The following is a 27,964-nucleotide window of genomic DNA, read 5'->3' as shown; positions in this document are numbered from 1 at the left end:
AAATAATTCTAGATACAATTCATAGTATATACAAAAAGGCTTGACCTTTAAATGTGGATAAGAACTAATGAAATCTGGATATTTGCTGTGAGCTCAGCAATAAGATTATCTGTGTTATTTTTCACTAATTAAGCTTCTTGGCTTAACAAAAGCAATACAGTATATTAAAAATAAAGCTATACCTTTGACTACACGTGTAAGTTTGTTTCAATGTAACCCCAGCAAACCAGAACACATTCCGCATTTATGTACTTACACAGTACTTCATTTCATTGCAACTGTACGCTTTTGCTGCTCCAGTGCTCCAGGCACTGCTCAAAGTGGGACCTTGTAGGTCTGTGCAGAAAAAGGATGCCTCTCACGGACACAGGAGAGCACTTTTCCTTTTATTGCGAGCCTCCTTTTCTTGAGGCTTCTCTCCAAAGGTTGTTGCATCCAATGCAGACCATGAGTCCCTATAAGGACACCAGCACGTCTTTCGCTCAGCAGAGTTAAATGAAAAAACAAAACAAATGGGAGTTCCAGGGAGCTTTTATTGAGTTTAATTAACAAAATCAGGATTTTTCCACTCATCTTTTTTGCACTCACAACTCATGAAGCTCTTCACAAGTCAGTGCTGCAACACATACAAAGCCAGAGAAAACACATTCTGAACAAAATCTGAGCTCCACTGGAGAGTTTGCCAATTGCCAATTTAACAGAAATCCAATTTTCCCCTCCCTCCCTTGACTGTTTTGAAGGACAAGACCATATTGTTTGCTGGTTACCAGTTAGAATAGCAACCCCTTCTCGAGGGTCTACTGGATTATGACACTCCATTTGAATTGCAAGTAATTTTTTTTCTTGAAATAAAAGTTCCAGTTTCTTTCAATAAGGGGAACAGTGACTATTTTCTTCTCCTGACACCCCTTCCCCAAAATTACTGGTTAAAATACAGCAAGGCTGTATCTTAATAAAGACATCCCTACTCCCCTCGGCCCACCCACCCCCCCTCCTCCCCACCTTGTCTACAGCAGAATTTAACAATGCTTCCACGCAGAGGCATTTTAGCAACGCAGTGATGAACTGAGCAAAGCCTACAGGATAATCTGCCAAAGCCTTCTTGTGAAGTTCAGATGCATGGTCTTTGGTCCAGAGACCTGGCTGATTACAAAGATAAACTGTGATTCGAAAAAGATGGACCAGAAGTTCACATCAAGCAGAAAACTCCCTGCAGGGACTACAGTTGCCCAACCTCTACCATGGCAGCTGTACTGCTGGAGTTTCTGGGAACAAAATTCACTTTGTTCTCAGGAAGTAATGACCAGCAGCCCCAGCAGCATTATGAAGTTCAGCATCAGGGCAAGAACCACCACAATAGCAGCTCAAGAGATGTGGCATGACAGCTCTGTAACCTCTCTTACAGAAACTGAGGCAAGATAGCCATCTGCTCAGGTCTGTGTCCTATCAATCATTTGTAAAAAAAAAAAAAAAAAAGTGTTTGAAGCATTTTTAAATCCTTGGAGCAGACACCCTCCCCCCCATCCCAAATAAAAATAAACAGAATATCAGAATGAGATGATTTGATACCATCATATAACACAACATGAATTCATGTTGAGCTTCCCTGTTCTTACCCACAAAAACAGTCACAGACGGCAAGGAAAGATGCTCCCATCTCATTCTGGAAATTGAAACACGTATTTGAGACCAACCCACCCCCCTCCCTTTGGGAAAAGGCCTCCAGCAGCTACAGTGCCCACCTGACAGTGGACACTCAGACTGGCCCATAGGTTCTCTCAAGGGGCTGAAGATTCCTTCTTCACAGCCACCTCATACAGTTGTGAAGCCCCATTTCAGAGATTTATAGAGTGACACTTTCAGATTTCCAACAAAAAAGCAATGCAGAACACATCAGATCCTCATTCTCATCAACTCTGTCAGAGGAAGTATTTGACCTTGGGCTCATCACTGAAGGTTCTGACTAATACATCCGTAAAGGCTGATAACCAGCAAAAACTGGAGCTCACAAGAAGTCTCAGGAAGCCAAGATTTATACACACTCCTTACTTTTGGGTAGGGAACAAAACAACTAAGAAAACCCCAAACCAAAATAATAAAAACAAACAAAAGCCCCAAACAAATAAACAAAAAAAAAGGGGGGAAGAAAAAGCAACAACAACAACAAAAAAAAAAAAAAAAAAAAAAAAAAAAAAAAAAAAAAACAACAAAACCCACACACAAAAAATAAAAACAAAACAAAACAAAAAAAAAACTAGGATTATCCTAGTCTTCTGGAGCATCTTTCCATTTGCAAGATCGCATCAGTTTGAGATAGCCTACTAGCACCAAAAATAGGCTGCTTCTTTCTTGACAAGAAGCCACCTAAAAATGGTGCCCCCGGTAGTTTAGGTAAGTGCCATTCCTCAATGAGAGGCCAATTTTAAAGTAATACTTTCAAAAGTTCTGTGCTTCAAGAGGGACCATCAATGCATGGCACCAGGCTAACCTACCACAAATCCATGCAGAGCACACACACCCGACTTGACATCGCTATCCTGTTCTTGTTACATGTGCATGCCCTGGTGAGATACAAAATTTATTTACATTTTCATATCTTTGTTGCATTAAAATGATCCCTCTTCTGTCTGGAAAATCATAAGCTGGCTGCAGTACAGGAGCAAGATTTTACTTTTGGTCGAAGTTACCACCCAGAAGCTCCCACCCCCCACCCCCAAAAAGCACCCCAAAACTGTTTACATTTAGTACCTGCCAGTCAGATATAAGCTATGTGGCTCACAGAGACCAAGCTCTTGAGTTTGTATTCTAGTGCAGCATTTGCTACAATTATGGAGTCACTGCTGACAAAAAGAAGAAAAACATCCTGAACACAAAAACCTTTCAATCTTGTAAAGTTGTTGTCAGGAGGCACCTGGCTTCTATTTATGATCATCAAGGAAAGGAACGGCTAGTCCACCTTGCAATTCCAAACTATTTTACTCCAATTCAAAAAAAGGGTCAAAATGGGGAGAAATTAAGACAATTAAATCCTGCCTCAAAGGTAAGCAAGCATGGTGTGAGTGCAGCATCTGTATATGCAATAAATGACTGAGCAAAAGGGATTGTATTCACCCAGGTGCCTCCTGACAGTGGTGGTTAACAGGCTAAAAGGGATTTTAAAAAGAGTAATTTTTTGATTTGTCTCACTCCTTTTGCCTGTAGATCAGGCCAAACATCAAGCATGTTGGGAGGGGCACAATTTAAAGCAACACTACTTGACCAGAAAGCACTTTTCAGCAATATACAATGCAAAATGACAGACAGCAACTCATGGCAAACAAGAGTAGATGGCAAGCAGCTTCCTGCAGCTTCTGACATTAACAGGGGTTTGCCCTTACCTGCTCACAGTTCTGCACAGAGGCCACTCTGGGCAGAAAATGCAGCACTTGCAGGAAGTGAATCAATTCCACAAAGCTCCAGAACTGTCAGTTTATGCACGTAAGCTGGTTTTTTTATGGTCTCTCAAACCCAAATCCACACCTTACGCGTATACTGCTCAGCGACACCCACTGGATTTCCCTCACACCATGGTGGAACACAGGTCATGGACTCCTTAAGAGCTTGTCAAGTTCCTGAAGTTTCTAAAGGGGAAAATCAAAGAGCATCTCCCAAAAGGCTGAGCTATGGATTTGGAGGCCTTGGAGCCCCACAAGTGATCTCTTCCATACGAGCAGTACAGGACTGTTGCTAGCACCAGAGTAAATCCACCCTGACAAGGGACACTTGTGGTGGCCTGCAGTTCACAGAGGTCAGAGCACTTCTCATTGTTTAGTGTTGCAGAAAACTGAGCCCCTCTCATCTTTAGCTGCTCCCATAATCAGTCTAATCCCTTTAACCTCAGCAACCTTCATCATAAAGAAAAAGTTATATATGAACCCAAACAGAAAAAAAAATCATATTTACAAAGTTTGTACAATATACACATCTGATTTTCTATGGGACACACTGCACCAGAAGAAAGAGGGCCATGGCTCTGAAACAAGTCTACCTGTCAAGTGCTGTAACTACTAATGAAGACTCATGGAAACCAGTCTTTAGTGTTCTGCTAGAGCACAGGGCTTTTCTTATGGCTCCTGCAAAGGATCACAGGCTACTCTTTCCTTCTGGAGCTATGATGCTGCACCTAATCAGCCCAGATTTTAAGTTGGTTTCATTTTAAATACAGATATTTACAGTTTGGGTGAACTGCAGATGCATATCAACTCCTCCAATAAAAAAAAAAAAAAAATAAAAAAAGTAAGTTGGAACGAAAAAGGAGTATTACTAATAACCAATACATTTCACCTCCCAGCCCTGGGCTTGAGTACATGGGAAGGAGGAGAAGGGGAAGAAAGTGGAACTTTGACCTGAAATCAAAAACAGATGTTGATTCCTTGGGCTGTGTTGGAAAGGTGATATTCTGAATGGTCTCATAGCATAAGGCACTTTGCACGAATAAGTAAGAAGCTCTTTAGCTTAAAAAACAGATGAGTAACCAGGGAGAAGTTGAAATGCACTCAGTCAATGGTTAAAGAATTTGAAATAGCAGACAAGCTCGTGTTCATCAAGATTCTTCTCTTTTCAGGGTTTCTCTTCTTCCCTTGCTGACCCTCCCGCCCAAAGAAAACAAAATTTAAAACCAGCAGTTAGTGCAACTAATGTTCAATCAGCACACAGTGCAAACAAGTGGAAAAACAAAAAGACATTCCTCCTTTTATCTTCTTTCTTCCTTGCTGCCAAATTTAAAGAGAAAAAAAGGCCGAGCTCTTTTAGTCTTCATAGTTCCGAAATGAAAAGATGAAGAAAAACCCACAAAGAGAAGGGTATCCCCAAAGAAACGATGTGTCACAGATCTGGATCATAGGGCTTCACCTTCTGGCATGTGTAATCAAAGCCTAAAAAAAAAAAAAAAGAAACAAAACAACAACAAAACCACCAAAATCAAACCAACCAAACAAAAAACCCCAAAACAAACAACCAAAGAAACCCCACAAACAAACAAAAAAAAAAAGGAAAAAAGGCAAAAAAACCCCCAATAAAACAAACAACCACAACACCCTCAGTTAAATTGGTTCTATACAAAACCAGAACACAAAGCGATAAATCACATACAATAACTATGCAACAGCTCTCAAAAGGCAAAGGACACGTTGAACAGCTCAACACCAATTTCAGCTTTGTAGAAAGAGGTGCTGCTAAAGCCCTTCTGTACCTATGAACGTGACTACCTCCGGGTTTCTTGTATTTCAGGAAGCAGCAAACTGCTCTTTGGCAAGCTCCCAACATTCCCCTTAGGAAGCTGTTCCACAGTCATTAACTGTTACTATCCAAGAGCCTGTTACCCCTTCATTACCTGTTTTGTATTCTATTTATTTATAAACATTAAAAAGGTTCAATCATCAAAGCAGAAGCTTTTAAGTCAGCTTGGTATGACTACCTAGAGTTATCCCTCGACTTCAAAGAAGGACCATAGGCTCATTTTAATGCTATCAAGCAGTCTGCTTCTATAGCTACTCTTTTATTTTTGGTCATCTGAAAAGAATTTCAGCAGCTTCACTGGTATTGTCTTTCTAATTCCTGACCTCTGAGAAGAGAACACATAAGAATGATTTTCAGCCCAAACCATATGGTGATGGATCTTGCATGACAACATCTTAACTAAGGTCAGATCATCATCCTGCAGCCAATTTAGCTTGACTGCAGTCCAGGGCAAGTCATCTTCCTAGAAAAGGACTTAACTCAGCAGCTTTTCCTGAGACAATGATGAGAGAGGGAGCACTTAGATTAGTCTCCAACAGTGAAACCTCATTTTCTGTTGAAACTACGTAGACGACCTCAAGCGGCAGCAAAGATGAATTACAGCTTCACTTCATAACTTTGTTCACTTCCAAGAATTCTATGAACCAAAGGATACAAAAGAGGCAGCACCTTTTGCTTGAACCTGGTCCTTCTGGCTGGTGAGGTGCTTACTCTTCAGTTGATGCTCTGTTCTCACAGCTATCCATTTTATCTCCTCACCTTTTTGAGGACTACTTTCCTCTCTGCCCCTCACCAATTTCTCATTTCAGCTTAGCAATACAGAAACAATTCATTAGGCTGCTAGTACTCCATCCTGCCTCTCCCAACACCATTCCCCACTCCCCCTTTTCCCCATTTTTGATCTCCTTAGCACATGGTCAGCATTTCAATTAAAACAACTAAAAAAATACTCATCCCTCCCCTCCCACCTTCAGCACATCCACGGAATTCCTTGCACTGACATTCTATTTCAAACCCTTGTTTTCACATTCAGAGCTTTTTCATCACATCAGTTTCTCTCTTCCCCTGAGGTAACACTGACACATCAACAACATTCCTGTTATTCAACACATCACTATTCAGCAAGGCACTTACATACCTGCATGTTTACTGTTTCTCATCTTCTACAGGTTCACTGTGGTATTCTGCCACATACAAGCTCTTGTCAATGTTGCTTGGTATGGGTTTAATTTCAGTTCCCAACTGCTCCTCAATACTTTTCAGGTTGAATCGATCATCATAGGTGATTAGGTTGATGGCCAGGCCAAGATGACCAAAGCGACCTTGACAAAAAAACAAAAACACACACCTAAACTGAACTGAGTTAACATAGGGGCTGACAGAAAAAGATAAAAAGTCTGCAGACTGTGAAGTTAGTATCATTCTGTGATGTTAAAAACAAATCCAGCCACCGGTCTCTACACCTTTCAAATCAGTTTTTGGTAAGGAGTTTTGTTGTGCTGTAGGAGTAAGAAAACTCAGGAGGTTCAAAAAGGCTCTGACCAAAGCTCTAGGATAACTACCAGCAAAAAGTCTTCCAGAGCTCTTGAACAAGCCTGAACTATAAAGTTCAACTACACCAAGTTCCTTTGTTTTTTGCCTTTCTTCAGGGCATATTCTGCTGGCTCCCAGACAGTAGAAACATACCTCAAAACACATACAGAAGAAAGCATACATCTCTAGGCTTGAGACACTCTGAAGCTGAGATTTTAGTATACAATTTTCCCAAACTGCAAACAGGGGCAATAGTAAGTCTCCTGAGATAAAAGCAAGATATGCTTTTTTTTTTTCCCCCATTAGATTGTTCAGGCCAGTTTCAAGAGAACAGCCCTTTATTCAGATAATAATATCCTCAGTGAGGATAGCCATCTGAAATGATACCCAAAAATAAATTCATCAGAAAAATCAAAGCTACCTAAGGTAATTCTCAAATATAGTAATAAAAAAACCAAAAGCCAATTCAACGCTAAAAAGCATCACAGTCATCAGCAAAGTTGTGCCTAAAACAGGTATTTCCTCTCACCTGATCTGCCAATGCGATGAAGATAAGTTTCTGCCAGCTTTGGGAAATCAAAATTTATCACCACATTCACAGCCTGGATATCAATACCTCGGGTAAACAGATCTGAAAGACAATCCAGATCACAAAGAAAGTGAATTTCAATGAGCTCGAACGCTGACAGTATTTAGGGTGTAAAGATTAACAGTGATTAACATTGCTTTGTGCTAGTTTCCAGATATAAGCTTTCCTTGTATCAAAGGCAGTTTACATACAATCCTGTTACAGTTTCCTCTTGCTCTGTATACCTCGTAAACATGAATAAAGTAAGAAGAAAAACCAAAACCATCAGATCTGCACATCTACGCAGAAAAAACAACCACAAAGCTATTTTTTTCCACATTACACTATTTCAGAGTAGTTCTTCTCAAGCATCTCTTCACACAGAATTGTGCACTGCCAAGGTCACAACAGACTTGAGACCTGAACTACATTCCACCACCTCAACTACTTCTATTCTGCTTCTAGCGATTTTTGTTAAGATGGCCCAGACATATGTAGCGATAGCAGACACTGCCAGGTATTGCCATAAACAGGCCATACAACACAGAACTTGGATCATACACAGGCCAGTCAAAACTACAGAAGTATTTAGAAAAAGTGAGCTATGAACACTTAAAAGAATCAGCAAAACTTCACATGACCACAGTCACAGCTCTGCAGATATATTATACAACTGACGACCCAATAACTCAGGGAACCTTCACACATGAAAATAAAAAGAAAACACTACTGCAGTAAAATGATTTGTTGGCAAGCTGCACCTTCACAAAAGACAAAATCCCTCATGCCTAAAGGAGTGCTGCACCCTGCTAACATGCAGGCTTAACAAAGAGACATCTTATCAAAACATCTTGTTTTGGTTTATTACAGCTAACTGATCTACAATACCTGGGATAATGCACTCTCTATCATAAACTTTGGAAACAGGAAAATGTTTAGGAACTCTCACCAGTGCAAACGAGATTGCGGCACAAGCCATTTCGGAAATCATGGAATACACGATTGCGGTGCTCCTGGAAATACATACATATAAACAAAGAGAAACAAAAAACCAAAACCCACAAACCAACCAGTTGTTACTTTCAGGTATATTCCAGTAACTAACACTCAACTTCAATCGCATACATTTCTCCCCCTTGTTGTTAGAGAACAGCTGAGTAGAAAGAAGATGCCAGTACCAATTTTTTAGCATTCCTTACCATATGTTCTAAAGAATTAACTGTAGAGGGTCTTGACCCCACTTCTCAACGAAGGCAATTAACTTACTGTGTTTTAAAACCTCCTATGGCAGCATCAAAACCACCTCAGAAAAGGACTAGCTAAAGTTAAAATCACCTGAAATCACATCAAGGAAGCTAAACTGATATTTTGACTGTTCTCTTTCTCCAGCCCCCCTTGCCAAATTTCACATGTTTGATTCACTCCCTCAAAAACTGAAGCAGGTAGTAACTTCCTTTTCTAGTATGAAGCATTTCTCACTACCAATTCAGAATTAAGGGTGGGATGCGTCAGTTTTCTGTGAAGACTCTCCCCTCACAAACACCTCACTTTGGGCCACACTAAGAGTAAGTAGTATCACTGTTGAGTGAAATTTAGAGAGGGAATGAACAAGCTCAAGCATTCTGCAAAAACATAGCTGCACTTAGCCAAAAAGATCATCTACTGACTGATCAAAAACATACAAAAATCAAACATCGAGAAACCCACTTCCATATCACTCTGTTCTCAATAACACCAGCATTTCTGTTTCTGCTCAATTATTGCTCTGCATCTGGGCCAGCAAACATTGGCACTACCTGTCAGTTGCATAAGCAGCAAGCTACATTAGTTTACATATAAAATTTTAAAAAAACGCTTCAAAGTACGCCTGTTCTACAAACATCACTTCAGCCTTCTGACATCTTTTAATAGTATGCAACTAGAGGAAGTATTGTGAAGGAGCTACTGCACAATTAACAGAAACCTCTGCACCAGCAAAGCTGCAATGGCATTTTTTACCAGCAACACCATAGCAAGTATCTGGTCACCATACACTAGCCACAGCTTTCACCAAGAGGTTTGATCCAATCTACCTCCTCAACTTCTCAGATTCTCCTGCAGTCATAGTGCAAGATTACTGTTTGCAAAGCCACAGAGAGCACTCGATGGGCTACGTACTGGGGTTTTTGTAATTTAATTCAGGCTCATTTTCATCTGAGTTAGTTACACTGCGTGCTCTACCCTGGCTCCCCATGCTGCCAAAGCAAGGCAGCAGCACTAAGAACTGTGCCTTCTGGCTGCAGTTTGCGCTTACACTGGGACTAATTAACCTGACCTGAAGTAGTAAAATACCAACTGAACACATACACTGAATAGTCTGGAAAGAGAACTGGGATGGGGGAAGGTTGGCAGTGGCTATCTAAAACCAAAGCTATAGCAAAGCAATACATGCTTCAGTTTATGATGAAGATGCAAACTTAAAGCAAGCATGAGACTTAATTCAGCCATTCAGTAAAGCCTGAGGTGGGGTGGAAAAGACTTCATACTCACCTGCCTCATTTTAGCATGGATATAAAAGCAGGAATAGCCCAGCTGGGAGATCTTTTTGGCTAGCAATTCAACCCGTTGAGAGGAGTTGCAGAAAATGATCGACTGGTTAATCTGGAGCTGAACATATAAACAGTGTTCTCAATAAATGCAGCATTTTACTAACAGAGGATCCCAGACACATCTAAATCCCGTCCAGAAAGAAAGCACAGCAGGTATGCTGCTGGTAATTTACATCAGATATATTTTGTATAGGAAAGGAAACAATTAAGAAAGTTCTGTAACACAGAAATGCTGGACAAGAAGCCTGCATTTTTAGCCTTAGATACATAGCACATTTTGACAAAGAAAAACTTTCATTAGGCTGCCTTTAAAATACTCAGCCTTATTCATGATCCAAAAGGCTTCTGGTATGTTCCTGACACAGCCCTGCTCCTTACCCTGGAAAAGAGTGTATTGAGGCAGTGCACTTTCTGACGCTCAGTGACATAGGCATAGTACTGAGTAACTCCCTTCAAGGTCAGCTCCTCCATCAGATTAATTTCATAGGGTTTCTGCAAATGGGAATTCTGAAAAATAAAGATATTGATAAAGCAGGCAGATCTACATGTAAAACAATGTATGTAGTTCCCATTCTGCACCACACTTAACTTCCTCCAAGACAAGGATGCACTATTTATCCACTCACTCTTCATGCTATGCTGAAAACAGACAGGGTGGGTAAATTTTCACAAACAATTACTTATAAATCCAAGGTGACTAAACAGGCCAAACAGGCGCACCCTCCAGAAGCAAATCCACATAAATGATGTAACTAATACACAAAGTGGAAAACAGAACCTTATAGGCATACACCTAGCTTCCCCTTAATGCAACGGCAGGTCAAGAACTGCTTTCAAACTTCTGTCCTAGACTTAGGCTGATTTAGATTAAACCTGTGAAGTTTAGATGTATTTAGAATACCAAGCCCTAACAGCTATGCACCACTCATTCACATCCTTCCTGCACAATGTCACCACACGGATGGTGTCATACCTACACAGGGACACATCTCCACTCACCATGAACTTCTGCACACTCAAAGGAAAAGTGGCTGAGTAGAGCAAAATCTGCCTGTTTTTAGGTAGCGTGAGAATTATGTCTTCCATTATTTGAACAAAATCTTGAGACAGCAACTTATCTGCCTGTAACAACAGAAGTAATAAACAGCAAGTTAAAATAATGGCTAAGATTTTAGCCTTTTGGTAGCTACACATTTGGGGGAAGAAAAAACAGTTACCAGGGCTCCTACCAGAGCCATCCAAAAGCTTTCAAACTACTATATTCTCACTCAGAAGCCTGTATGCTAATTACATGGCAAGGCACAGCTGACTCAAACAGAAACCGAATGAAATGCATTCCTTCGTTGCAGAATAGACTGTTATTCTATTCTTCAGCATTGGCAAAGACAGGAAAAGCAAATCTTCCTAGGCTGTTTTCTTAGAAGATTTACATGCAAAAAATGCCTACTGTCAAAACAGTTTCTCAAAAATACTCAGAAATGGAGGAGACCTTACAATGTCTCTAAGCAAGTTTGAATCACTGCTGTGCACCACAAGGACACTGACTGAGACACATCATTCCTTTAACTTGGTGTTAAAATCCCGGAACATTTAAGATAAGCAACTTGCCTCATCCAATACTATCATCTGGACATGCTCAACTTTTGCTACTCCTTTCTTGATGAGATCGAGAATTCTCCCAGGGGTAGCTATCACCACATGCACTGTAAGGTGAGGAGAAGAAAAAAAAAAAAAAAAGAGAGAAACAAAAAAACCCACAATGTTAATGTGATTAAAACTGTCTTTCCTTCCACATTCATGGCTATGTTTCACATGAGCACTTTGGAAGAATGACAACAGTATACAAACACCCAACAAAACACTGTAGGTAGTCTGTTCCGTAAACAGGCAAACAGTAACAAGCAGAAATTCCATGACCCCATTGCAAAAGCCACAAAGAAACAGCAACCTTAGCGTAGCTAAAGTGCTCTAACCTGTATCATCAAGTCTCATTATGTCATCTCGCAAATTGGTTCCTCCCGTTGTTGCCATCACTTTGGCACCTCCCATGTGCTTGCTGACTTGGATACAGATTTGACTGACCTGCAGGGCTAGTTCACGGGTGGGAACAATCACCATTGCTAGAAGTTAAAAACATCACTGTGAGTTACTAGTAACACTTTGTATCTTAAAAACTCATCCTCAGAGGAGACAGAGACTTCACGTAAAACAACGAAAAGCACAGTTTAGGAATTCCACTCTGGGTATCCTGAACAAGACCTAGCAACTGCTTTTGACAAGGCAAATCCCATGCAAGGGTTCTCCAGCCCTTGATGCACCCATTGCACAAGTATCCCAGCCAGCATGCTTGCTTATTACTCCACATCCATGTTCCAGGGCAAGACAGAAAAGTCTATAAGCCTTCTTTTATCTGAACTTTTTGAAAAAAACTGTGGGACTTTGCAAATTACACCTCCCCTCCATCACTCCCCATTAGCTTTCTCTGGAAGTACAAGCAGATAGCGTACACTGCCCAATTTCATTAACCAGTTTTAGATTCAAGTCTCTTATGTTGTGACTGGCACCATTACCTGGCAACAGCTAAGTGTGATCCACCTCAACTGACCTTGTATATTGTCCTTCTTTAAGTCTAGCCGTTCAAGTAAAGGAATGAGGTAGGCTCCACTCTTGCCTGTTCCATTTTTTGCTCTAGCCAAGATATCCCTACCAGATAAAGCAATGGGGATGCTTTCCTCCTGAAATGTAAGGACAAAAAGTGCATGAGCAATTAATCGTAAGCCATGTTTCACTGAAGAGGCTGACCAAATTTAACTCCCCTCACTAACAGTACCACATGAAATCTGTTTCATGACCATTATTATTATTATTACTATCCTGCAACTGCAAGCATGACAGACTCACAACAGGAAGAAGCTAAACCCATCAGTAAAGTTTCCCAACACTTCCCACCTAGAAGTCCTTATCTTGCCTGATCATAAGAAAGGGATCAGGTACCACTAGTAAACCCATACTAACACATTAGGAAAAAAGTGAAAAGTTGGGAAAACAAAAAGTGAAGAGACAGTGACAGTCACTAGCAAACTCCTCCTAAGGAAAAAGATTCCCCCCTACATCTGAACATCAGAACCACCTCAGTTCATGTGATTCCAGCCTCTATATTCCTGTGATATACTTATCATAAAATCTTCAGCCATCCAAACGCAGGCCCCGTGTATTTTTAATTTCACTACCTTTTTCAGCAACATCTAAAGAAATCTCAGCCTTTTGGAAAGATGGCATAATGAGAATTTGTTTATAAACAAAGCAAGCCATAGTTTTCTCATGCCTTAAAGAGACAAGGTGGTAGAGCTGTGTCAGTGATAAACCTTGAGAGACTATTTAAAAGAGAATTCAACCTTCCACCCCCCTGAAGTTTACCCATGAACAGTTCTTAATAGAACAAGCCTTAGAAGTAAAAGAAAGATGGAGGAACAGAAAAGTAAACTTGCTAAGATATTATTCTCTCTCCTACAATCTTCATAACTCTTCTTCTGTAAGATTACAATAAAAAGAGCCAACACTGTGATAAAGCCATAATTATATTTTTAACAACTAAAGGTACATAGTCAATGGTAACTCAGTTTTGTAAAATTTATAGAACAGACCTCTGGGACTACTTATGTGAAAGTACTGTTACTGAAAAGAGAATTAACAAATTAACACCTCCAGCATGAAAAGGAAAATCCAAGTTAAATGTGTCCAAAAGTGTAAGGCAGTCCCATCACTAAGTCACTCAAAGACTGACTTAGTGATTTAGCTGGGGGTTAAAGAAATTCTTGCTTTTCCCAAGGGACACCAAATTCTTTCACTCACAGCTTCAATGTTCCCCAATGATGGCATAAGTACTAGACATCTAGGTATAAGAATGTCAATACATTTACAGAAGTTAAAAGCAGCATCTAAGTAGTCTGTTTGCAAACAACCTGAATAGGAGATGGTTTTTCCCAGCCCATTTCAAAAATTCCCATCAGCAACTCCCGTTTCAAACAGTAATCTTCAAACTCATTTCCTTTTGTGGAGGTCACGTCCTAAATAATAAAAAAAAAAAAAAAAAAAAAAAAGCACATCCATAAGATCAGGTCATACAACCTGCAGCTGTTAATTTGATCTGAAATTGCCTGTATAGGAAGACCACAAATTACTACACAAGAGTTCCCATTAAGTCATGCAACACCCTACAGTGGCAAAGGAAACACTGGCTTTCTCAGAGGCAAACACAGCTTCTACACAGTGGCACCTTCCCATCTGCCTCACAGGATGCAGATGCTGCCTGTGTCATGTTATAAGACTAATAAAATAATAAATTCACAGTGAACTCCATTTTTGAGCTTTCCAAGAGAAGCATCACTCACAAGCAGTTGAGAGAACAAATTAACTCTTCATTTAAAACAGCAGGAGCTGAACTACTTTTTAGCCTTCACTCAGGACAGTATTTTACCACTGCAATCTCTCCCACAAGTTTTATTTAATATTTATTCCTACAATTCAATCATCCTTACCGAAGTTTTAATTCTCAAATCCTTTGGAGGGAGTTTTAAAGTCTTCTTCCAGTCATCACCAGGTCTATAGCAAAATAAAATGAAAACAGATTTTTAAATAATGAATATTTTGATTTTGCACATTTTTTTTCTTAGCTATAGCAATGAACATGTAATATTTTCACCTCCTCAAAGCTAAAAGCACTGCCTACACATATGAGCTCAAGTCTTCTCTGAGCTAAGCAGGATGTAACAGGCAAAAAGCTGTTAACAGACAAAATCAGCTGTCTGCCAAACAAATCTGGGAAATCTTTATCCAGTCATGATTCAGGTCCCATTTTTAGGGCACTGAATCAAACAGCAGAACAGATACAAAACCGAGCACTTACTTAGTCACATAACAGAAACTGGCTATAATAAACCCACACAAGAATATTTCATGACTTCAAAGAAAAATTCTCTTGCCCAGGGAAGACCCAATCTTAATCCCCAAGTAAGGTGAAAAGGTAAAAACACTTCTGGTGAAAAAACTTAGTAAGCAATCAGTCCACTTGTTGACCAAACTTTGTTCTCTCTCAGTGAGATTTAGATACCCATCCTCCCTTGAAAGCCACTGTAGAGAAGAGAAAAAGTCTTTCTCATCACCAGCCCCAGGAAGTTATGTGTGAATTTTGATGAGTTTAATTCACAACATTCATTACAGTAACTATGTAATACATTTCAAAAAAAAAAAAAAAAAAGGGGGGGGGGGGGGAAAGCAGGTTAGGCAGATTTTAAGAACCTGAGTGTTCCATCACACTTTCTCTGAGGAGAGCTGGCACTTCTTGCACAAATAATTAAGAAAATAAAATAAAAGCCAGTGCTGTTCAGGAGGAGGAGGAAGATTCATGGGGGAAAAGAAAAAAAAATGTAACACATTACCATACCATCCAAGTATTATACACCTTTTAGAAATTCCAACCAGCACTAGCTCGATGGGAGCAGGATATCACAGTGGGACTGTATCCTCTCAGCTCAGGCTTTGATAAATTAAAGCCAGAGCATTACAATGAGGAGATCAGGTACTACTCTTTCAGATCACTGACAGAAGATAACTGACTTTAAAGCATTTCTCACCACAGGAAAGAACTGCAACAAACTGAAAGGCATAAACAATTAGACTGAGACCAGGTGGCATTTCCTCCTCAGTCTTAAACGTCAGTTCAGTTCCTTCCCACTCCTGTACTTCCCTCTTGCACCACTTCCAACAAGCAAAAAACACAGGATTCTAAAGCTGAGCTACCTCTGACAGTGGCTCACACTCAGAAAAGCACCACATCAAATTGGATTTTCACAACAATAACTGCTGGAGAGAAGCTTGCACATGGAAATACAGCTTTTTTCGTAATGTACATGACAGGACACTTCTAACCACCCGTGTGACAAAACAACAGAAGACAGCATTTTCCAAGTGGCAATCCAAGAATGCTTTCCTATACACAACTTTTAAACATTCCTTTCATGGCAGGCGATACAAATACTTACTTAATAGCGGTGGTCATACTCTGTGCTTGCTGTTGAGTGCCATTGTTGATTGTGTTGGCATTTTTCAGCTGGTTCATCTGTTGCTGAGTTTGTGTGCCTCCACCTCCTGGGCCCCCGCTGGGTTTTACAGGGCCTCTCAACTGCCCATTCTGACTGGATAGACCCATTATAACAGGGTTCTCTGTTCTGGCCGTGCTCATGCTTTTATCTTTAAAGATGTCTTTTTAGACTTCAAAACTTTGAAAGTCAGTACAGAAACTGTAATAACAGTTTATTAGACTCTCCAAAATGAAGAGATAAATAAGTCTTGCTCAATATATGAGTCCTTTATTGCAATGCAGGCAAGCACCTGTAAGTCACTCAAAAGTAAAGCAGTAACTTGCTCTGATGCACTGTGGAACAACTTTTTTTTAAAAAAAGCCCTCTATTGAAGTTCAGTTATATCACAATTCACTTGCTTCAATCTGAAAGAGAAGCAGACAATAACAATTAGTATGTGGATTTTTGTCTATGTGAATCACATCAGTTTACTCTTATATTTTAAGAAAAATTTCTCCCCAGGCACTTGCTTTTTTCTTTTCTCAGTGATAATTATAAAGACACGCATCAAACTTTTTCTGCCTTTCTAGAAAGTGTTGCCTAACATCTTCAGACACCAAAGAAAACTTCCCAAACAGTTGTACTTTCAGCGACCTTCCACTACCTATCTATCTCCTCTCATAAAGTAACCACTAAGTGTATCAATTGCTTTGATGGCTCTTCAATTACCCCACAAATTCCCACATTTCCAGGATGCAGCCAGCCAGCCCTAAAACATGAAAAATATTATGCATAAGTTTGTGACAAGAAGCAAGATTACAACAGCAAGGGGACATTCCAGTCAGAACTGACAAAACCCTTACATTACACTGATTGCCCTGTTCGGTTTGAATGGGAAATACAGATTATGTAAACCCAAAACAACAGCTTACACTTCTCCAACCCAAAAGGCTAGCTCAACCAGCTTACTCCCAGTTTCCAACCGGATATTGATTTAAGGTTATTCAGAAGAGTGATCAAACAACACCATCAGGCTGAACTGAAAACAGCTGCCTCTTTGAGTCAAGTGACTGAGCCTGGACTGAGGCGGTAATGCTGCTGGTTATGCAGCTTCCTGCTTGTGATCTTACCTTCCTGCTGTCCGCGACGACTTATGTGGGGCTCAGAAGATAACATTGCACACACATGACTTAATATTGACTCTGTATGTAACAGGCTGCAAAACTGTGTAAAAGACTATACAAAGTCTGCCCCTTACATAAAGCAAGCATGGACCAGAGCTGAAGACTCCTTACAATGGTACCAGGGAGGCAAAACGTCCCTAGTCCAAAATCTTTTGGAACAAAAAGTAGGCTCGCCTTGAGCATCTGCATCTTCGGAAAACACAAAGGGAAAACCAGCAGACTACTGCTTCCTAACCTCGGCATTCACAACAAAACGCATGTTTTCCCAGTGAATAAAAAAGCACATTGAAGAGCATTTCAAGAGTGTGGAAAAGGAATTCAGACTTCCCAGCTGTTTTAAGGTGTGTCAGTGCTGGCTTCCAGCAAAATTTTGAAGTTTGCGAAACTAGGATTTTCTGCTAGTTAACTTTCAAGGCATCTTCGAAAAGATATTTCTCTTGGCCATTAACTTTGTAAAAATCAGAGGAGTTAAGAAGGCAGCCAGAGACGCCAATGAGACCCGACTTCTAACGCCGAAAAGTTCTCCAACAGCATAGGAAATGAAACCTCTCAGTCCCTTGTGCCCACACGCTCGTAACTATCCTTACGCTCGTAACTATCCTTTGGAAGAACACAAGTTAAAAAAAAAAAAAAAACGCACAGCCTCACGGAACCCAAAAAAATCTCCCTGCTCCGATGAAAGAGACGCCACCATTTCGCAAACCAATGGACTGAAAAAAAGGGCCTCCATCGCATACCTCTGCTCTCCGGGCGCGGGCGGGCGGCCGGGGCATCAGCTCCGGACCTTTCCCTTTCCGTCGGCTAGGCCCGGCACAAAGGGAGCCCTCGAGGTGCTCAGCGTGCCCGGTGAGCCCGAGCCGCAGTGCGGAGCCCCGGGGCAGAGCGGTGGGCCCGGCGCCGCCCGCCGATCGCAGCTGCGCCACACCAACACCTCCCGCCGACGAACAATGGAGCGGCCGCAGTTTGCCGCTCGGGCCGGCGGGCAGCGAGAGCCGCCCGGGCCCGGCCCCGCCGTCCCCCCGGTCCCGCTGCTCCCGGTGCGCCCAGGCCCGGTCCGGCCGCACCCGCCCCGCCCGCGGCGCCGCCAGGCCCCGCTCAGGCCCGCGCTCTCGCCGCAGGCCGCGAGGCGCGGCCCGCCAGCAGCGGCCCCCTCGCCCTGCTCCCACGGAGCCCTGCGCGCCCTGGCCCGTCCTCACCGCCACCAGCCGCGCTCCCCCTCGCCCAGGTACAAAATCCTCTCGCTCCCCCGGTGCCTTGTTATGGCGACTCGACGCTCCAAGATGGCGGCTTCCTCCTTCCTCCTGTGCGCCCTCCCCCTCCCGGCGGGCGGCACCGTCCCGCCCCGCACGCATCACGTACGTGCGCACGTACGTACGTACGTACGTTCGGCGTGCGCTACGCGTTACGTCCCACCCAGTGGGCGGTGCCCATGTGCCCGCGCTCGCGGGGTGGCCGCTCGCGCTCCTCCCTCAGAGCTGCCCCTTCCCTCCTAATCCTGCTCCTCCGTCACAGCTACCCCTTCCCTTTTAACCTGCACACGTAACGGGGCTTCGCTATGTGGCCATCAAAACACAGCCAGCACAAACGTAAGAATGAGGGACTGAGCCCCAGCCTGTAGGAGTCCTAAGCGCCGATCGTGACAGGCTGCCGATTGGCATTTCTTTTTAGACAGCTGTTACACGTGGATTTTGACAAACCGAGACACAATGGAAATGTAATCTTAGTGGTTACTGCGTTGCGGTCAATTTTTTTCTTCAAATGTTTTTCCAAAATACATGCAAAAGGACAAGAACATTCCTGGTTTTACCTAGTTCCTCACATCTACGGCTGTCTCCAGGCGGTTGTGTTTCCACCCTCAGCAGCAAAAGGCACCAGCTCCACCCTGTGGTTCTAGCTGGTTGAGAACACCCTGACCTGTCCCAGTGGTACCCCACTCCTCACCTTACCCCTAAGCTCTTGCAGCACAGGGCTTGCTCAGTCTGTGCTCTCCCCGTGCGTGAGGCACAGTGCGAGCTCCGTACGGCCTCCCTCCGGTCCTGCTGCTCTGCAAACTCTCAGGAGAAACAGTGCCCCGAAGCTGATGAGCACATGCAGGTGCACACAGAGGTGCTCGGGGCAGGGGAGGACAGCGACATCCTCGGGGCAGCAGGTGCCCAACAAGTCGGGATCTAAGAATCCGGAGTGGTTGTGATCCAGCAGTGCTCACTAGAAAAACACCTCCTCCTTCACCAGTCCAAAGTCCCACCAGAGTCCTCGCTGGCAAAGAGGCCTTGATGCAGCTGTACCTAGACAAGAGGAGGACAAGGACTGTGCTTGTCAAACCACCTCAGCTGCGCGCAGGAAAAGCTTTCTGCCAAAATGCCAGCTGCAATGCCATCCTACTCTGCTGACTCAGAGCGGGGCATTCTCACTGTGAGTCTGCGGCAGGACATCACTGAACAAAATGCCCATTTTCCCGAGCAGAGAAAATCTTGATTTCCCATCTTGATTCTCCTTTGTTACCCGTGTGAAGTCAAGCTGCCCAGCCCCTGCTGACCCTGCTCTAGACTTGCAGAGTGGCTGCCAAGGCCTTGCTTTCCTGTGCAAGCCACCTCACACTCCCCCAAGCCCAGATGAGGGCTGAAGCAGCAGAAGAAGGAGCAGAGGACAATTACAAGTTACTGGGGTTAAAGCAACCAAGGAGGACCCCAAGGCAGAGGGTGATGATCATACAGATCACACCCATGCTTCAAAGTCCTGCACAGCTCCAGAGAAGTGCCTGGATCTAGCAGGTTTCTGGTAAGGGTGGTCCTTAGTGCAGAACTTTTCAAAGCCTTTTGGACCACCTGCAACAAGGACAGCTGTGGGCAAGAAGGTTTCCAGGGAAGACCTAATGATGTTCTGGATCTTCTGCGGTATAGACCAAAGGAATATGGACTCTTCAAACTGTATTTTAAAAGTCAACTTACAGCAGTAGTAAAGAGATGATAAAGCTAGATGTTAATCTTTACATCAATCAGGTCACTCTATGCCTGGAGCTCATTTGCCTTGCAAATACTCTATTGTTACATTCTGTGCCCCTCCCCACTCACTTATATGATTAACTCCACCCCAGAAAAGAACTTTTGCAGCGATTTCTGGAGGAGAGAAGGATTGTGCCCCTCAAACCATGGGGCCTGTCAGCTACTCATCAGAGACCTATGACTTGGTGAGTTGGGCCTGGCTTTGCTTGATAACAGGGATGGCAGGTAGTGCTGGGGTGGGCTGAAAGGCCAGGTTTCTGGCCATGCATCTTCTAACCCTCCTGTTGGCAGAGGCAGAGCTTGTGACGTTTCTTATGCCAGCGTAATCAGTCCTTGTATCCCTTAAGTCCAGACTTGACCACAAGCTGTTGCTTGCAGAGAGCCGGCGTAGTGTAGCTACAGCCACTGTGATCCAGGGATGCTGGGTATTCTGCTGGGGAAAGCTACCAGGACCTGTACTGGCACGCACTAAGCCCGAGTACTGTCCTTGCATAAGGACACAGACCAGAGGCTCTGCAAAAGGCTAGGTGACTCACCTGGAGCACGGGGCTCCAGCAGTCCCATCCTGTGCTGCCAGCCTCTCCCAGCCTCTGCTTCCTGCTGCCCTGCTGTCTGCACAGCCATTTCCACAAGCCTTGGTCTTATTCCTGGATTTCCCTGGTTCAGCCCCTGGAGAAGTCACGAGCAGAAGCTCTGTCAGTAGATTGTACAGATGTGGGCAATTGCAGTTCTAAGGTTTTGAAAATGAGATTTGCTGCTCCCAGCCCTGGCATTGACTAGAAGGGAGTGATTCACATGGAAAATCTGTAACAGTGGACAAGCTACTTCACTTCTACATCCAAATATTTTGATCGCTGACAGTTGTGGGGAACTGAGAAAAACAGCTGACACACAGAGACCAGAATAACTCTGTGATGCAAGTTATAGGGTAAAGGGATCCATGCAGGAACAGCTTTCCTAGATATGCACTTGACTGCTCTATTACAAAGACAACACTTTTTCTCCCACCCCCAAATCTGCTGCAATTGTCATGCAGAAGACCTGTACAAAGGTCCCTCTGCATGCTCACTGTTGACTTATCCCATACCAGATCAGGCAGCCACCCACTTCCAGTCCTAGAATTGCAGCAGAGTTCCCAGAAGCTTCAGCTTGTCATATTCAGTGCATCTCCTGCAGCTCTGGTCCCTGCCCTTCCTGTCTCAGCCCAGACTCTGATTTTTCATCCTCTTTTATTTGTCTTCAAGTCATCTCTGTCCGCTCCTACCCCTCTGTGCCGCTCTGCTCAGAGATGCAGGCAAGGACGATTCAAACACAGCTCCACACACGCTTCCCCTACCCACAGCGAGTGGTTTACAGTAAGAGCCCTCCCTACCTGCTCAGATGGTGCCTGATAGTGGCATTCAGCCTCTGCACTTCTGGCTCCAAATACAAGGTGATGCTGGAAACTGGTCAGCAGCCAAAGCCACTGAACACTGCCCAAGCTGCCCATCCACTGCCATCAATAGTGCTGGCATGGCTCCAAGGGAGGACTGACACTCCAGCCAGCAAACCCTGCCATTTTCCATAATTTAATTTTTCTCTTCAAAGCTTTTTCCCATCAATGTCCAACCTCTTCCCAGAGAAATTTCCCATTCCAACATATAATCTGTTGGGGTTTTCAGCACAGTCATCTGCACTGCCTGAGCAGCCTGGTTTGGTCACTGCACAAAATTGCAAAGGTTTTTAGGTTGTTTTGCTTTTTATCAGAGAGGTTCAAGGATCTGGCCTTGGCCAACACATCACAGATTTCTATGTGTGTTGTTAACTCCTCATGAAAGGTCCAGGTACAGAGTAGGCAGGAAATACTTCTCACCAAAGGCTTGCAGCCCCACAGTTAGATTAGCAAGAGCTGGGAAGGGTTATTCCACACTTTTCCCAAGGACTAATTCCCTTGGGAAACTGGAGTGCTCCTAGGGAGTGGACCCTCCTACCATCCACTGCTTGGGGACTGCCTATGCCTGCTGTCTGCTCTACAAGTTTGGTAATGCCCCATAGACTTATGCCCCATCAGCATGCCCAGGCTTCTCTTGGAACCATGCAGGTGGTTTCAGTAGCAGAGGAGTTTAGATAAGCCCTGCTGCTGCCAAGTGACCTCTTTACCCCCCACAGTCATGTGCAGAGGCACCCAGTGCATTACCCAGGGAAAGCTGCCTGAGAGAGAAGAAATGTAAATCATGCTTCCTTAGCTAGGTACAATGCAAGACTCCAGGCTGGTCACAGTACTTTTGCTTAGTAGCCCCTTGGGTGAGCAAAAACCCCCAAAATCAGGTCTAAAACTGTGTAAAACAGGCCTGGTATTTTTAGCAGGAACTTTGGCTGATGAGGGAACAAGCAACAGGTGCAAACTGCTGCAGCTGGCAGTGAAAGGTATGAAAGCATTAGCAGAGACTTCCGCTGTGGTCAACACTGAAGTCTCAGTGCAGGTCTCCAGAGAGGGTGTGGGTGGGGAACCTCAGGGTGACTGCTGCTGAGCTCTTGCCAGTTGTCACTAATATTCAGTTTGCAACAAGCCTCCTCCACTGCTCTCTTTTTGTGCAAGGCCAGCTGAAGCATGACCACCATCCAGGGAGCTCATCTTGAGCAGAATTCCAGCTTCCTGGCACTCGAGACTTGCCCTCAGCTTCAGCCTGAATGCAGGCAGGTCAAGAAGATACAGCAAGCCAAGGGGGAGTCACATCTGCAGCAGCTCTCTTGCACTTCCCTTACTGGATATCAGTCTGGGGTCTGAGTGGTGTTTTCCCGTCCCTTTCCTGCTCTGACTGCAATTAATTCAGAACTGAAAGGTTTATCAACAGAACAGATCTCTCTCTCCATCATCTATTCCTGTAGCTATGGCACCACAGTGCCTCAGAGGTTTTCCTCCCGTTGTGTTGCACACCTGCCCCACACCTTCCTCTGAGAGTGTGGGAAGCGATCTCAAAGGGTGGCTGCTGCTGACCCCACCTCACCTTGCTCTGTCATAGGCAGCTCTCAGGCCTCTGAGGATGAGAAGAAGGGGACCGGTTCACTGCACAGAATTTGAGGTACAGATGTGCTGTGTGGTGAATCCTACCACCTTCATACCTGACAGCAGGCAGGCAGGACAGGAGTGGTCCATATAAGAAATGGGTGGGAAAAATCAGGAAAGCTGGTAGAGGAGGGCTCCATTCTATGTGAGAAAGCAAAATTTGCCAGCAGGTAACTTGGCAAGAGCCAGAAGATGAAACTGATCATCTTATTGGACACCAAAACATCCCCAAATACTCCAGTTAAAGATTATAGACTGAGCAGCCCTCACTGTCACAGATGGAGAAAACCCTCTCCACCTGCTGCTACACTCTTGGCAGTAGAGGGGCCTCATCACACTGCAGACAGCATCTCCTCCTGATGCAGGTGGGCTGCAGGACATGGGGATGCTCTGCTCTAGGTCTGCTAGGTGCAGTTGTTGACTGGATTCTTGTGTTGAGAAACTTCCCTCCATTAACAAGACTCTCTCTGTTCCCCAGAGCCAGGTGGAGCTGAGTGGTTACTACGAAGCTGAGAACACCACTCCTTCTTTGGAGGGCTACTTTTGCTTCAACCCAGCCTCATCTGTGGTTGGCAACCAGGGAGACCCCTTCAGAAAGGTCTTCATGCCCCTCATCTATCTGCTGATGTTTGTTTTGGGGACTCTGGGCAATGCTCTGGTCCTGGTCATTTTAGAGAGGTTCAAGCGGTCTCGGACCACCACAGAAAACTTCCTTTTCCACCTCACCCTGGCCAACCTGGCACTGTTGCTCACCTTCCCATTCAGTGTGGTGGAGAGCTTGGCTGGGTGGGTATTTGGGAAGTTCCTCTGTAAGATACTCAGCGCTGTCCACAAGATCAATTTCTACTGCAGTAGCATGCTGCTGGGGTGCATCGCGGTGGACCGTTACCTGGCCATCGTCTATGCAATCCACACCTACCGCAAACGCAGAGCTCGCTCCATCCACCTCACCTGCACAGCTGTCTGGCTCTGCTCATTGCTTCTGACTTTACCCGATCTCATCTTCATGGAAGTCTGGACAGATGACAGCAACCGCAGCATTTGCTACTTCCCAGAGGTTGGGATTGATGGAAACAATGCATGGCTGGCAACTCGCTTCCTCTACCACACTGTGGGTTTCTTTGTGCCTCTGCTGGTCATGTGTTACTGCTACATGGCCATCATCCGGGCACTGTGTCAGTCCCAGCGCCTGCAGAGGCAGAAAGCTGTCCGTGTGGCCATCCTGGTCACAGGCATCTTCCTCCTGTGCTGGAGCCCATATCACATTGTCATCTTCCTGAACACACTTACCAAGCTAGAAGCCTTCACCAAGAATTGCCTCCTGGAAGATCAGCTGGACACAGCCATCATGGTGACAGAGGCCATCGGCTTCACACACTGCTGCCTCAACCCCATCCTCTACGCTTTTATTGGGGTCAAGTTCCGTAACGACTTCTTCCGGATCCTGCAGGAGGTTGGCTGCATAAGCCAGGAGACCCTGCAGGAGATCCTGGAGGTGACAAGGAAGGGCAGTGGGATAGAGTCTGACAACACCACCTCCATCTCCACTTTCTAGCTGGGAAAGGCTGCCTGCGGGGCAGAACTCGCCTGGGTCTTTCCTTCCAGTGGCACACTTGCTGTGGTCTCAGTTACAAGTTTCACAATCATCCCCACAACTTTCTTCACTCCTCAGGAAACAGGTCCAATAGCCACCAAACACCCAAATCCCATCAGACACCTTGCTTGGCTCTTCCTGGTTCTCAAACTTGTAGAGATCCATCTGGCAGCTGTTGGTGAATGCTGGATGTCTGATGGTCACTCTTGTGGAGCTGGATGAAGATGGTCACTCAAGTGGGTTGAACCTGACATTCCCACCTCTCCCTCAAAAAATGGACTGCAGGCATCTTGTGCACAAGGCCAGGCACAGGACTGGGGTGCCAGGGTTAAGAAAAAATTTGCAGCCAAGTAAATGAGTCATGTCAGTAAGCAGGTCTCCATTTCCATAGCTAAGGTTGGAACACACATGCTCTCCAGTGGCCATCGCAACTGCAGAGATGCAGGTAGGACTGATGGGGGCTGCAAAGCTCAATCCCATAGCATGGGCATACAGTGCTGGACACTCTTAGACTGCTACATTGTCTTCCTGCTGCATAACATCACCCCAGGCCGCCACAACACGTTCATCTTCCCAGCACAGCTCATGCCAGGAGGTCCTCCCACAGACTGAAAGATTTGTCTGTCACAGACTCCTTTCCTGACACCAGTTGCATCCTTCCCCACTCATTTGATCTGCTTTACTGCTGTTATGATGTCCTGTGAGTGGCTGTTGAACTAAATGCCTGACTATGCAAAAGTTTTCCTTTAAGGAGGAACACCATCTGAGGAGATGGCTTCAGTCTTGTGAGTGCACACAGGGGAGAGAAACCACACAGCCTAGTAAAGCTAATGGTATAACTTTTTTTTTTTGGCAGCTAGTTGTATGGCTATTTATGGGTTCCGAGAGCAAGGAGACCCACTGCCCCAGAGTAAGGGAAAGTCTCCTTTGTTTTTAGCAAGGCTAGAGGAAATGTGGCATTTTGCTTTGTACTATGCTTTCTGTTAGTTTTCCTCCACCTGCACCTACAGGGCTTTCAGAGATTAACTGCATCCAGGTGTACAGAGGACAGACCTGGGTGGTGATCTTGCCCTGAACTGCAAGTATGCCGAAACTGCTCAGATCAGGGCAGCTTGATGATAATTTGCTTCAAAGTAAGAGCAGCAGCTTTCCCCATCATTAATTCTTGCACCACAAGCTGGTGTGTGGGGAAGTCCCAGCAGACTCAAGACAGCTTGCTGCTGATAGGAGGTCTTGTCACAGTTTAACATGGCAGCAGGCCCACAACGCTGCTCCTTGACACATCTGTTCCTAAAGAGTGCTGTGGCCTGAACTGTAGGAGAGCCATACATACCAGTGTCACCCTCCTCACATGCACACTTTAAAATCTCCTCTACCCTTCACCTCACATTTTAAGCAGTGTTGAAACAATGTTAGTTCTCCTGTGGCAGCAGTAATTTTATGGTAACCTCACTTCTGAAGTTCATCCCACTAGCAGACAGCTCAGTCCCAGGTGAACTTCACAGTACTCAAGGGCCCTGCTAAAAAGATCAGCCATTATGGAAGGGGCCACATTACCTCTGCTTGACTCAGGCAGAGATCTCAATAGCTTGATCTCACATTGTGACTTGAGGAGAAAACTCATCTAGTATAAGGCAGTTCTCCATTTCCTGCAGCACCGCATCTTCAAAGATGAAACTTTCAAGTAATGGCAACTGTGGTTGTTCAGGCACATACATGCAGTAGAGAAGGGCAAGTGTCTTCAGGCTGCAGTTGTGCTCTCCACAGTTGTACCAGTGAGAAAACCCACTGCAGAAGCATTGTAAACACCTCCCTGGCAGGTAATGGTGACAACTGTGTTTCTACATGAAAATGTTATTGAAAAAAATAATAATCAAAGAATTCAATAATAAATCAAAATTCTAACAGTGGTCACAAAGTAAAAAGAAAATCTGCACTCAAATGAGAGTTAACAGACTACACATCTATTGTTACTATAGCTTTTAGCACTGGTATGTACAAACCTTTAGGAAGTTTTGAGGTAAGCTGTAATAAACAGGTGAATAAAACACCATCTTCTCATGTGTAGTGCTTGTAAGCAATTGTCTGCAACTGTGTCACTTTATTCAAGGGAGATGCATCAGAGAGGACTAAGTGGGCACATGGCACCTTTCTGAAAAGCTCTGCTCAAAGGGCTTAGAGGAGCACCTTGCTCAGATTCCCCTTCACCAGTGCCACAGAAGGCTCTGCTGTGTTCAGAGTCAGTCCAGACTGTATTACCTCTCTGCTTTACGGAGCCTTTTCCACTTACTGCAGCACCTCCTGCCCCAATTTTACAGCAGCTGCTAACCTGACTGGAAAACTGCCCTTACACCTACATTTGGCCCAGACAGCCTGTGAATGGCTTGGCTCAGAGCTGGCAGACCTTCCCCAAAGGTTGCCGTTGTTCCTCCCACAGCTGCCTGCAGCCAGCCTGCTGAGTGTGGATAAGAAGAAAGCAAGAGGAACTTTCCTTCACTGCAGAGGAAGCTCTGCTTTCCAGTCAGCAAAATCCTTGCTATCCCCTCAAGTTTTGCATGGCTGTCACAACACCTTGCCCCACAGTGGGCTTCCCTGCTGAGTACTCACCCTGCCAAAGCCACCCCTGCAGCCCTCGGGCAGACCTCCATCCTCCCCAGTGGAGCTCTGCTCAGCCCCTATGCCATGGCTGCCAAGTGAGGCAGATGCACTCTGCCAACCCAGGCCACCAGGAAGGGGGACTGAGCCAAGGGGAGCTCCAAGGCGGCTCCTGCAGAAAGTAGGGAGATGATGCGTGGGAAGGCAATGTCACCACCATCCACAGCACAGCCTCTGCGCCTCCAGCCCCGGACTGTGCTCTGGAAACAAGGCTCCAGCACACAAACCAGAGGAAGCCCTGGTCTCTGATGAAGGCAACCCCAAAGATGGGAACCCAAAGACCCTCACAACAGCACACTGCTCTGCATTTCCTGCAGGGCAACCAAGTCTCCCAGGAGACAGAGCTGGGGTTCCAGTAGAGCATCCTGCTACACACACACAGTGATCACAGGGCCGTGGCAGGCAGTGGAGCATGCATGGGTGAGTGCAAGTAAGGG

General features: G+C 44.6%; 2 protein-coding genes across 4 annotated transcripts; one reads left to right on the top strand and one right to left on the bottom strand.

The window, feature by feature from the left end:
* Positions 1 to 513: 513 nt before the first annotated feature.
* On the bottom strand, positions 514 to 18,583 carry DDX6 (DEAD-box helicase 6). Of its 2 annotated transcripts, none has more exons than XM_038161245.1 (14): positions 18,427 to 18,583; positions 16,008 to 16,471; positions 14,505 to 14,568; positions 13,929 to 14,033; positions 12,572 to 12,701; positions 11,940 to 12,086; positions 11,575 to 11,669; positions 10,966 to 11,088; positions 10,345 to 10,473; positions 9,908 to 10,024; positions 8,328 to 8,391; positions 7,340 to 7,441; positions 6,416 to 6,599; positions 514 to 4,913 (listed from the first exon to the last, which is right to left on the bottom strand). In XM_038161245.1, exons 2-13 carry the CDS (start codon positions 16,205 to 16,207, stop codon positions 6,424 to 6,426), a joined length of 1,452 nt encoding a protein of 483 aa, XP_038017173.1. In that variant the 5' UTR covers positions 16,208 to 16,471; positions 18,427 to 18,583; the 3' UTR covers positions 514 to 4,913; positions 6,416 to 6,423. The 2 variants fall into 2 exon arrangements, with proteins under 2 accessions (XP_038017173.1, XP_038017174.1); XM_038161246.1 differs by lacking the exon at positions 18,427 to 18,583 and adding an exon at positions 17,968 to 18,420.
* A 1,721-nt stretch (positions 18,584 to 20,304) lies between these two features.
* On the top strand, positions 20,305 to 27,959 carry CXCR5 (C-X-C motif chemokine receptor 5). 2 transcript variants are annotated; one of them, XM_038161404.1, is made up of 2 exons: positions 20,305 to 20,417; positions 23,757 to 27,959. In XM_038161404.1, the coding sequence occupies exons 1-2, from the start codon at positions 20,379 to 20,381 to the stop codon at positions 24,831 to 24,833; spliced, it is 1,116 nt and encodes a 371-aa protein (XP_038017332.1). In that variant the 5' UTR covers positions 20,305 to 20,378; the 3' UTR covers positions 24,834 to 27,959. The 2 variants fall into 2 exon arrangements, with proteins under 2 accessions (XP_038017332.1, XP_038017333.1); XM_038161405.1 differs by lacking the exon at positions 20,305 to 20,417 and adding an exon at positions 20,436 to 21,587.
* The last annotated feature ends 5 nt before the right edge of the window (positions 27,960 to 27,964 follow it).

This window comes from Motacilla alba, chromosome 24 (genome assembly GCF_015832195.1).
Source record: "Motacilla alba alba isolate MOTALB_02 chromosome 24, Motacilla_alba_V1.0_pri, whole genome shotgun sequence".
Classification (NCBI taxonomy): Eukaryota; Metazoa; Chordata; class Aves; order Passeriformes; family Motacillidae; genus Motacilla; species Motacilla alba.
This window is presented reverse-complemented; position numbering and strand designations above follow the sequence as displayed.

What these genes read in the sequence shown, in the direction of transcription:
- CXCR5 (XM_038161405.1), top strand. Translation starts at nt 21,294, where the DNA reads ATGCTCACTGTTGACTTATCCCATACCAGATCAGGCAGCCACCCACTT. An exon ending in CCCACAGCGAGTGGTTTACA is followed by an intron (nt 21,588 to 23,756) that starts GTAAGAGCCCTC and finishes TCTGTTCCCCAG; the next exon opens with AGCCAGGTGGAGCTGAGTGG.
- DDX6 (XM_038161245.1), bottom strand. Translation starts at nt 16,207, where the DNA reads ATGAGCACGGCCAGAACAGAGAACCCTGTTATAATGGGTCTATCCAGT. An exon ending in AAAGAAGGACAATATACAAG is followed by an intron (nt 12,087 to 12,571) that starts GTCAGTTGAGGT and finishes TTTAACTTCTAG; the next exon opens with CAATGGTGATTGTTCCCACC. An exon ending in TCAATACACTCTTTTCCAGG is followed by an intron (nt 10,025 to 10,344) that starts GTAAGGAGCAGG and finishes TTATATGTTCAG; the next exon opens with CTCCAGATTAACCAGTCGAT.